At 35.7% G+C, this 12,495-nt stretch overlaps 1 protein-coding gene across 1 annotated transcript; it reads right to left on the reverse strand.

Moving 5' to 3' along the window:
* Positions 1-10,662: 10,662 nt before the first annotated feature.
* Positions 10,663-11,229, reverse strand: LOC120143135 (stemmadenine O-acetyltransferase-like). Its single transcript, XM_039157559.1, has one exon. It carries the CDS (start codon positions 11,227-11,229, stop codon positions 10,663-10,665), a length of 567 nt encoding a protein of 188 aa, XP_039013490.1.
* Positions 11,230-12,495: the final 1,266 nt, after the last annotated feature.

The raw sequence follows: 12,495 nt of genomic DNA on the forward strand, positions 1-12,495 counted from the left end.
TGCTGCAGGCCTAAAACGTGTATTGCTTCTCCGAGGGGCCAAAGTACGAGTCCTCTTCCCGGACTGTGCTGATGACTCAATATTAGTCGCTCCTATGATCGGTGTAGTCATGCCAATACCTGCGGCAGAAGGCATATTCGTTGGGGTCATAGGAGCAGGATCACCTAACGGAGGTGGGGAATCAACTCGTATCACATCGTTCGGGTCTGTAAATCTTGCCACTTGACCTCGTCCACGGCTAGTTTGACGACCACGTCTAGCACTAATTTTTGATTGATCTCAAGTTTACTCCAGAAGATGAAACTTAAGGTTAGATAAGCACTTGGAGTCTCGAACACAGTTAAAAATCTTAATAATTTTGTGACATGGCCTTAGTAACCTGTTTTGTAAAATATTTCAAAACCGTATTTTCAATGTGGACTCATACACAGTCCGAGGGTTAAAAACCTGGCTCTGATACCAATAAATATAACCCCATAGACCCGGCCTATGCGTTTCGACTAAATCTAGGGGATCACAAAGACATTTTCCAAAACCGTTATCCAATCAATATAAAATCACATTATTCATGACATGAAATTATAATAAATTATACTATTAAAACTCAACTCTTAAATATAAAACCAATTAGTAATAAATTAATTTAAAACATATCTTAAAAATCAAAACCATGATAAACTGAATAGTAATAGCAAAAGTATCATCATCATAAAATCCAATACTTTAAAATAGGTCCATGTCACCAGAATAAAGTCAACTTGCAAGATTAAAATATTACAATCTGATTTACTTCAAGAGATATGTTGATCCTCCAAGTGCTCGAACCGAGGTATCTAACCAACAATATCTGAAAGGGGAAAACATTTTCGAAAGGTGAGCTAGGCTCAGTGTGTCCCAACATTTCCATAAAATCATAATAGGTACAAATCATAGTCCAGAAATCTCACAAATTCGTAAAAGAGTTTAACTTTTGAAAATCATAGTTTAAACCCTTTTCTGGTACACCATCAGTAGTTCCCAAAATTATTTTCCATATAGCTTACTTTATGCAGATAGCAAAAAGAAAGCCGACTTAAGGATAGGCTATGAAGCTTGTATCCTTAAGCCCAAGTCAATAAGTCCATATGGCTTACCCTAAGCACACAACATAGGAAAGCCGACCTAATGAAACATCTTGGGGCCCTCAAGAGTCACATTAGGCCCAGTTAGCTTGATCAGAGCTATTCCATCGTTATTCAATTCCAAAATTCAATTGCACCGTGACATAAATTCCATAAATCCAAAAACATGGTAATCATATACCATTTCAAAACAAAAATTAGATAGCAGCCATATTCCATAAATTGTCACATTAAATTGGTGCATCCATAAACAATAACCAATGAATTCGGTGTACCACATATTAAAACCAATAAAACAGTTCAATAATAAGTAGGGAACACACCTCGACAATAGGTTCAAATAGCAAATATACTGATTGCTGGTTTCACCACGCTCTGCTACAATTTTCAAACGGGTGAATACTGGCACACATGGTTTAACTGATCTAGAAGAGCTGGGTCGAGCTGTCGAACGATCCGGAGAGTCTCTTGTACCTTCAAACAATAATAATCTATCAGTCCCAAATCCTATTTAATTGTTCAAAGCTAGGCTTCTTAAGTATATAAGCATTTTTCGAGTTTGACTATCAATTTGGGGCATTTCAAGTCTGAATTTGGCCAAACGGATTGCGGAATCAGAACCTCGAAAATATAAAGTATGACTTTTCAAAAATTCAAATTCTTGGTCAAAGTCAAAGTCAACCACTTTAACCGTCGATTTGGAGGCCTTCGGGTTCGAATTTGACAAAACGGACAGCGGAAACGGATTCGGCACGTCGAAAACTATCAGGATAGGTATACTCGGAAAAGATTAACGGTCGTTTAATGCTCGATCAAAGCCATTTTAAGTTTTGGTCAAAGGAAGTCAACGGTCAACGGTCGGGTCAGGTCGGGTCGGGTCGGGTCGGTAGGGTCGGGTCGGGTCGGGTCGGGTCAGACCGGTCAAACCGGTTCGGACCGGTCAAACCCGGTCGAAACTGGTCAAAACCGGTCAAACCGGTTTCCAGCAGCATCCACTCTCCTTGCGGCGGCGCGTGAGGCCTCCTCCGGGGCCCTAAAAATCCTGGAAAAATTTCTAAAACTTATTTTGAACGATTTCGAGATACTTACAAAGATCGGTTCAAATTTTTGAACGGCGGAGAGCTCGATTTCAACTCGGCCGAATCTTTGACTGCTCCACCTCCTCACACGCCGCCGTCGACGGCGAACAAGGTTGACATCGGCGGACTCGAAACGACACAAGGAACACGATGGTGCAGGAGGTGTCGTAAACAGAGCAACGAACGGCGGTGAATTTGAGATTTTCCTGACGATAGAGCTAACAAAAACGTTGATACTTTGACTGAAAATTCCTGACGTTTGGCCGCGTTTCGCTTCAATTAATTTGAAGGGTTTGTTCCTCGCTCAATGATGAACACAACGGTGGTTTCAAAACGACGATCGGAATTCGAACGGTGCCAGAATCAAAGTCGAAAACCAGCGTAGGGGGAAGGGAATTTGGGCGTGGTACGATACAACATATAATACCATCCTTACCTAATTTTAATGGGTAAAATTAGGGCTTGGTCCCTGAATTTTCTTGAACTCTAAAACAAGCTCCAAGTTTTAAAATCTTTCAATTTAGTCCCCATAATTTACCAATTTTCACAATTAAAGCCTCCAACTTCAATTTAATAATATTCTAAATTTTTCGGGTTGTTACATCAAGGGTTTTAAACTCCAGATCAAGCATGTCGACATTATTGATATCGTTGGAATACATAAAAGAAATAATTACCATTGGAATACATATTTATCTCCTCAAGAACTGATCAAGGATGATTATGATATTGATCAGATCAACTGGTACTGTCAGTAATAAGAAGTGAATAATAATGAAGTACCTCATTCTGAAAGATTGACAAGTATTGCAGTGTTGGGATCGTTGGTTCAATTGGACTCAAAATCCTGATAATTAAATGCATAATCTTGAATACCCCTAATTGTTTGAGTAATGGAATCTCTCTCAGTAAATCTGAATCTAGAATTATTCTGATGTAAAGGTTCTTGAACACCTTCCTAATGCACCTAAACCATAAAGGGCTCATAAAGTATCAATTTTAAATGTTTGATAGATCCGCTAGTAATCGATCCTTTTTTATAGGACCTCGATCCTAGAACCCGATCAAATTATATAAGTTTCATGTTTTCCATTCCTGAAAACTACCAAGTGCCTCTGAAAAATACTTGGATCCTCTAGTGTGTTCTCTATGTACAACCCGACTGTTTTATCTGATTTGAGATATGTTTTGCTGAAAATTATGATTTATTGGTTGATGGGTTATGGACTATGATTGAATGATACATGATATTGGAATATTTATTTTCACTAGAAAATATAATTTTACCGAATGCGGATTATGGAAATTATTGTTCATTATGAGAACCGTTTTACTGAAACTTTTTCTTTGGGTAAGTTGGAGAGTAGAGGTTCAACTCTGATTAAGCTGGTAAATCCTTACGCACCTAAGGTGACCCTTGGGTAGGCTCCGAGGCCCCGAGATCTTTCTTGGGTAGGTCCTGCGGCCTTGAGATATTTCCTAGGTAGGCCTCGTGGCCCCGAGTAACTATCTTATGTAGGCTCTCAAGCCCCAAGGCATTCCCTTAGAGTGACTCCCTTTGATGTGTGCTTAGGGTAAGCCCTTATAGATGCAGTTCTGGGGAACTTCATAACAGTGTTTGGTTGGAGGGTTCTACTATGGTTTTGAAAACATGTTTTAAATAGTTACTGTTTTAAAAAAATCTATATCTTTTCATTGGTTTTGGAAGGAACACACTAGACATCCTATTTCAATCTCTTAGAAACATGGTTCTCTGAATGTTTCCTACGAATTGAGATCTACATGACTTTTACTGATGAACTACCAGTGGAATCACAGCTCATGCCGAAACCTGTAGACACCTAGATCGATAAGGAAATTTTATAGTTTTCCATATATTTGTATGTCATTCAGCATTATTTGGTAGTTTTGTATTACTGAGCTTCCTAAAGCTCACTCTTTTACTCCCATTTCATGTTAAAAGAATCAAACCAGTACAGCTATAGACATCAGTAAAGGAGTTCCACTGACGTTGCTTGCAGAGTAACGTGCATATGATTAGGGGTATGTAGGTTGTATTTTATTTTATATATAAGTCTAAAATCTGTTTTATTTCTGAATATTGGAAAATTTTACTTTTTTATTTATAAATTGTTTTATGATTTTAACTGTTTAAACAGAAATTTTAATTTTTCTGAGATTTTTACGGTCGATCGCTCCGGTGGCCCTAATATGACACACCGGATCGGATCTGGTCACCCGTATCGGTCTATGGGTATTACATCCTTTTGATCATCAAAAAGTAATATTAATGAAATGTTTAAGGGACAGAAGCTGTTGATCTGCCTGAACCCACTAGGGTGATCTTCCTAAGCCTAGGACAGTCCCTAATAAAATGCTTAAGGGACCCTCACTCGAAACACCCCTAAACCTTACACCAACACTGTTCGGAGTGTCTTCTTCAACATGTTTCACATTCAGGTATGGATGAAACTCTAATTGACCCTTCCAAACTAGCTAGGGAGGTAATGTTGAGGGGTCTTCTCCGTTGTCCGGATACAGATTTCTACTCATACTTACAAGAAGAAATTGATGTGAGGCTAACCAGGCTTCTTCAATGATGGAGAAGTTGGCAACCTTGTTGTTTCCCGATCTAGGAGAGACACCAAATGCTACACCTTGGATTGAAAGTAATATGCACAAAAAGAAGAAGAATTGATTAAGTAATATGATAATTAAGAAATGAAAAGTAAATAGAAATGGAAAGATTTGAAATGGATAGAATAGTTATCAAAGATGGGCTGCGGAAGTGTTGAATAAATCTCCTTCAAGTGATGTTGACTTCGGCCTCCAATGGTGGTGATGAAGTATGCCTTGTTGATGAATGAAGGATGATTTAATGGTGATGAAATGGTAATGGAATGATGATGTTATTGGCGTGATATGGTGATGGAATATGGTGATGATATAGGCGTGATAATGGTGATGGACTATGGTGATGATATAGGCGTGATAATGGAGATGGATTATGGTGATGAAAATAGTATCTTATAAAACTAAGAAGGAACCAATGCTATAAAGGAGCAAAGACCCGTTTCTTATAAGTTCTATAAGGGATGGTATTAAAGGACTTTGACCCTCTAGTTATTTAAACTAGGAACCAGAAGTATCAATGAGGGAATGACGCCACAAGCTTTAGAAAAGGCTTGCTTAATCGATATAGTTCTAAAAAGAACTTGAAGAGAGAATAATCTCACAAAAGGTGTCTTTGGCCGAATGGTTCCCATAACTTTTCATCTTGGCTCCATTTTGAAGCATGATGATGTTTAGGCCGAATAGAGAGAAGCCTTTTCATCTTGGCGCCTAATTCATTCACATGCAAAGCACATGGGTGGCTGGTCATGTGGCACTCACATGGTTGGTGTTGAATGCTTAAGGCGTGGACTCTTCCATGGTGTGTAGATGAATAGCAACTTAGGCGTGACTTGGCATCAAACATGTGTCTAGGTGACTTGGCATCAATGGGGCAGCAACTAATTATGAAAGGTCACATTTGTGTGAAACAACCTTTCATCATTTGAGCTACTTCCCATGAGTTTGAGCTGAAGATGAGCTGGCCATAGATGAATTGCATGAAGATGAGTCATAGGACAGCTCCTTGTGAAAGGTCACTTCTCGGATTGGCAACTCTTCGCGAAAAGGTACGAATTCACAAAATTTGACCTAGACCATATTTGTAGTGCTCTGTGTGGTGAAGATGATGGTGCAACTCTCCAGCTGAAATGAAGTCTCTAGCTAGCTCAAAATTCCAGCTCAAGTGAGCTATGAGCTCGGGGGTCAGCTGACAACTTTTCACCATTTGTTCTTCATGATCTCCCAAGTCTTCCTATGTAAGGTTTCCTAGCTCATTGACTTCAATTCTAGCTTTAAATCAGCTCCCATGATGTGGTCGAACATGTACCTACAAAAGAAAGCATTTATAAGCTAAGTAATATAAGATATAAATATGTGGTTCATAATAATAACTTCATACATTCATAATATCATCATCATAACTATAAATATAATGTATGTAAGCCATTATCATAACTATGGTATAAAGAAAGATTAAGTTAAAGAAAATCCCCCTTTGAACATTGAGAAAGGTTGGAGATGCAAGTCCATTTTTGATGCTTAATCGGATCACATCAGAAATTGTAGCTGAGTTGCTTAATTCCTTGAGAATCCTAGTCGTCTTAGAGGATGACCATGGGCCTCCTGATGGGTTCGACATCCTCTTACTTCTTGGATTAGATTTTTCCATTGATATTTTCTTCATATTCAACACCCTTTCTATAACCTTTGCTTGCCTGGCTAGCTCTGAAAATATTCTTGGAGGATCTGTCGCTAATTGGGTATGTATATCAAGATGAAGCCCCTCCAAAAATCTGCAGCACCTCAAAGATTATGTGGATACCAATTCTGGAGCGTACCGACTTCGTCGGAGGAAGTCTCTTTCATAGAGAAAGACAGACCTATTACCCTGAACCAACTATGAGAATTGGAGTTATAGATCATCCATGTCAGCTTCCCCAATATATTTCTAATGTAATTATTTCAGGAAAAATTCTTATGTCAGTTGTTCCAGTTGTAAGGTCATCTCGACTGTCTCCCACCAATCAATGCATCTCTCTTGAGAAGAGAGATTGCACACTCTAAGTTCCCTTCTAGCGTCAGATGTAACTGTCTCAAAGTTTGTTGAGTTTCTTGTAACCATTGATCTACCGATAAGGTGTCATCCTCACTATACCCATGAAATTCCACAGTTTTGTACCTCCTGAGATTTTCTATTGGCGTTTCAGGTAACGGGACCGGAGGAAGGGAGCAACATGTGTAGGTTGTACCTATGGGATAACTCTCATAATTCTTTGTATGATTGCATTTAAGTTTTGGAAGTACGTAGTTTCAGCTACCACGATGTCTCCCTCAAGTCCCGCTTCCCAAAATCCAGGACAAACTTATCTTCTGAGTCATTATAAAGGGGCGCTTGGCTCCTATTGGAATCACTAGTTATCTCATTATCTCCACAATAATGAGAATGAAGCATAATACCATCATAATCCCAACATAAAAGAGTACGCCCAACTCTAAGGGCTTGTATCCATGTATTCTCACACATAGCATCAACACTGGTCCTAGGACCGACTCAACATAACACTCTGATACCATAAAATGTAACACCTTAAACCCATTCAACCTTAAAGTATCACATGATAAGGTCCCGAAAGACCCATTAATCATATATATAATACATTTCCTTTAACGTTCAACAATTTATCTTAAAAAATGGTACATAAAAATGACTTGTTTTAAATTTTAATTTCAAAAATAGAACTCTATTTATATTCAATGTTAATTCAAAAAGAAAATATTAACCCCAAAATATTTTACGACAAAAAATACTGTAATGACCAACACCATATTGACTACATGGAACACAAAAAAAAAACACTTGTTAGTTTTAAAAAATGAAAATAATAGAGTTAGTCTACTTACTAGAGAAATCAGATCCAAAATTCGGTTACGTGTGGGAAAGGATTAGCACTCCCACAATGGTTTTTCGGTATCTAGTTAATTATGTTGTTTTCTTGGAAAAGAAAAGTATAGGTTCGAACATTAATTTAATCAATGGTCCCTTAGAAATAAAATTCACTTATACCTCTCCTCTAAATTATAAAAAATTAAAAGAGTAAACATAATAGTAAATAACTAAAATAAACAAAATAAATGCTAAACTAGAAATGACAGACTAATCTAATAATACAAACATTAGAGGTGAAATAAAATAAAATTTAATATATACGAAAAGGGTTTAAATTAAATAAATGTAATATGAAGTCATAAATAAAAATAAATCAGGGATTAAATTGATAAAAATTAAAACTAAGCATCAATATTAAGATTTAATTGCAAAGAAATTGTCTAAATTGAATCACACGTCAAAAGAAGGGGGACTACAAAAAGAGTTTATCCAATTTTATAAAAAAAATATAGGCCAGAGAGTTAAACGATACATTTTGGGGTATAAATAACCCTCCCAAAATGATGATGTTTTGGGGAGGGAATAAATAACCATTTTGTGGTTTATTTTTTCATTTCATTATTCTTCTAGAGAGCTTTTCTCTACAAATGAAAATGAGAACTGCCGCTCACCGCCACCGATCGGCCGTGAAAAGGCCGAAAATCATGAAAAAGCCAAATTACTCGGGGTTGCTTGTATCGATCTTGGGGTTTAGATATGTGTTTCATTTCTCTAGAAAACGTTCTGATTGCCGTGAAAAGAACGAAAATTGTTTGGATTTTCTCACTCCTATCCGTCGCCGTCCATAATTGGATCGTGTCTATTTTTTATTATGTTGTTTGCGGCTATATGTTTTTCCTTCTCACTATTCAGATTCGTCAAAAGAGGGTCTAAACGCTGTTGATGGGGGTTCGATTGAAAAGGAATCTTCTCTCTTCTTCTTTCTTTGTTTTACTTCCTTTCTCACATTTATTTTTCATTTTTTGCAGGTTATTCGAACAGGAAAAATGCAAATAAAGAAAATAAAATAATAGTGGAAAAGAAATTTTATTAAAAATTATGGTTTTGAATATCCATTGGTGTTGAGTGTCTCCTCCATCTCTCTCTCTCTCTCTCATGCTACTTTATACAAGGAGAAGCTTCCTTTTTTACAATCAGAACCAAGAGATTTCAAGAATATCTTTTACATTTAATCTCATATTTGATTGTAATCTTTCAATATTTTCTTGCCAAAATTGCTTCGAACAAAATGGGGGGGGGGGGGGGAACGATCGTCCGACGCTTGGTGGAGAAATCTCGAAGGTTGCCACGCGTGGAATGCTTCTTGTCAGTGTGTGAGTTGCAATGCTCGTTGGTTGGATTTCATGACTGACGCTTGGGTCATTTTGTAATTAGGTTAACTTGTAATTCGGACCAACATAAATAAACCACATTAATACCCATATTAAAATAATAATAGTAATAATAACGCTAATATGAAGAAGAATAAATAATACTAAATAACACTCATTTTGTCTCATAATTTGTGTCTCGTATTAACTATGCATATAGATTTAGGAGATATATGCATAGTAAGAGAAATGATAAAATTATCCCTAAAAAGTGATTGATAGACTTATTTTGATAGGCATAAAGAGTGGGAGATACAAGGGTAAAAAAGAAAAATACAAGTGTTGTGTTATTGTTTGTTGACTTTTCTAATAGAACATTTTGAATGAAATAATTTTAAAAATCAGGAAACATATTTAGTGGGACGAAGAGAGTATATAGAAAAATATATATTAGTAATATATAATAATAAATACTAATAAGAGTAATAATAATAATATATAAAGATAATTCTAATGTAAAATAAATAGATAATAATAAATAATAATAACATAAAAAAGATAATTTTAATGTAATAAATAGATAATAATAATAATAAGTAATAAAAGTAATTTGACCAATGAGGGTCTGCAATAATCACTATAAGTTAAAAACAAAATGTTAGTGGCGAAATTCAATATTATATGTTGAGGGAGCTATTTTATAAAATCTGTATTTATTAATTAATATATTTTAATATATAAATTATACATTAAAGTATCTTATTAATAAAAAAAATTATAAATTCTTAAAATTCATTTGTTCACATAAAAATAAATAAATAAAATATATCGATAACTAAAATTGTGTCTAAATTTTTATTTTTAGAGATAAAAATATAATAATAATGATAGGTCGAAGTAGTTTGATGACATATATCTTTTGTAGAAAATACAAAATAGTTCTATTTTGTAATTTGAATCAAACATATTTATTTTTATTCGTATACCGAAACAAACACATCGTTTATTTGAATAAAACAAACAAACAAATAAATAAGGAGCAGATTTCAAAACATATTAAGTTTGGGAATCAACTTTTTGTTTCTTTGTTTGTGTTTAGATCTTACTTCTATCAAAGTAAGAATTTGGAGAAGTAAATGCGACGAAATGTTTGAGGGGTTTTGTTCCTTGGTTGAAACGAACACGATGGTGGTTTCGGCTCGTCGATCAGAGGTTGGACGGCGAGTAGATCGAAGATCGAAGGAGGGTTGAAGGGAAGGAAAAACTGGGAATTTTCTGCTGAATGATACGGGAAATGGGGTTTATATTATCTCTAAAAGAAAAATGGGTAAACCAAGAGTTTAGCCACTGAACTTCCTTCACTTCTTAACACGGTCTGCCAACTTTAAAATCTTACAATTTAATCTATTATTTCTTTCAAAATACCAATTAAATCCACCCTTATAATCTCTTAAATTTAGCCCCTAAATTAGGGTGTGCATCAAACACGTAAGTCCTTGACATCATACGCCTGTCGTAATTGAAGAACATGCTATGCCAGTCGGCATTTTCCGGCATCGACTCAATCGGAGGGAAAAGCCGTGACGATGACCCTAACAGTCCAGGATTTGGTATTTCGCCATTCGAGCCACGACTGAAGCTGCCCAACTGTTAAGGAAAGCAGACAGGGTTGCTCCATCGAAGATCTTGTGGAAAACACACAAACCTATTGCAATCCCACCGCAATCAAAGATGTTGACTTGAACAGCCAATTGGGGTGCTGTTGTTGAGTCTTGAATATAGCGAAAGGGTCGACAAGGAAGCAATCGGTTCATTGCCTCTAGTTTCTGAGTTGGCTCAACGAAATCAGATAGTCGACCTTTCACCTTGGTTTCAACATAAGGAACTCCCTCGTCGAAATTAGTAATAAAAAGGTTGTTCTTCACCCGACCAGCAGCAGGGTAAAACTGAGTCAAAGCTTTCGAGAGCGATTGTTTTAGTTGGTCCGCGAATTGGGAACTGTCGATATTGGAATCACTAGGTTTAGCATAAAAGAGGAGTACCGGAGTGTACATTCCGGGAGTGAGTTGATCTAAAAGGGAAATCTTGAAGGGTTTAAAGAGATGAAGTTTTGAAGAGGAGGGCTTAACCATCTGGTTTGAAGTAATATGAACTTCCATTTCTGCAACAATTGAAATGAAACAGTATAAAGTGAAAGCTTAAACGTGTGATGCAAAACTGGCTTTCTTGTGTTCTATTAAAGTTCAGGTTCAATGGATTTTATACTACTTTTTCTATTTTAAAAAATTAGTTCGTGCTAGTCTTGCCCCGTATAAGAAAACTTGGCAGAACAGGAATCTGTCTTTTTTGTCAGATTCGTATCTAAAAATAAAAATTATCCTCTCAAGTAAACTAGGGAAAATAGCTGAGTAAATGATATATGAAAAAACATTTCCAATATAATCAAACTTGGGGATTATTTTTCTAGGGTGTTGTTCAGTATCAACTCAAATACAAAATTGTTCAGTACCAACTCAAAGACATTAGGTGTTTCACGCGTCTTCAAGTCAAATATGAAGACTCCATGACTGCATAGCGTCTTCAGACAAATAAAGAATACCCCACGACTACATAGCGTCTTCAGACAAATGGAGAAAACCCTAACAGTGCACGGCGTCTTCAGACTAATAAAAAGTCGTAGTTCAAGAAATAATATGGTGGATGTCTTATATGGGAAAATCATTTTTCTTACAACCTTATATGGATGAGGAAGCCAAGTAAGCTACTCCTAGAGACTTATTAATAAAACAACTCCCACTTGCATTATAAGTTGAAAACATAACTAAAAATTTGATAGCTTATTTTTATTTTTTCTTTATTTTAAATAATTTGATGTGATTATAAAATAATATATGTTTAGAATTCAGGACTTCAAAGGAGAACAACATTTTATTTAACCATTAAGGTCACCTGATGGCAGTGGCAGGGCTAGCTTACAATGAGTGATGTCATATGAAAACACAAAATTTATTGAAAAAATTCTTTATAAATTTAATATAAAATTTAAAAAAATTAAATTAACATATTTTTAGAAGAATATTAACACTCACTAATAGCGATTGGTTCAAGTGGTTAGCAATTTGATATCGTTTAAACAAAGTCTCGAGTTCGAGTCCTTGTGCATGGCTAGGAGACTCATCCACCAAAGTTAGGTGTGCGATGTGGGTCGGTCTAAATTAATAGTCAAGTCGAAGCCTTGGAACCGAGAGGGCAACAAAAAAATATATTGATACTCTTAAATATAAATTGATATTCATTGTTAATTTTTATCTATTGAAAAAAAATCCTTATAGAATTTCTAAATATAACACCTAAAATAAATTTTCTAACTTTATTCCTTACGAGTTATATTTATATATTTATTAAAGCTTTTCTTTGATGATTTA

Source organism: Hibiscus syriacus, unplaced genomic scaffold (assembly GCF_006381635.1).
Source record: "Hibiscus syriacus cultivar Baekdansim isolate YM2019G1 unplaced genomic scaffold, ASM638163v2 tig00000205_pilon, whole genome shotgun sequence".
Lineage (NCBI taxonomy): Eukaryota > Viridiplantae > Streptophyta > Magnoliopsida > Malvales > Malvaceae > Hibiscus > Hibiscus syriacus.

Coding starts and splice junctions, on each gene's coding strand:
- LOC120143135 (XM_039157559.1), bottom strand. CDS start 11,229: ATGGAAGTTCATATTACTTCAAACCAGATGGTTAAGCCCTCCTCTTCA.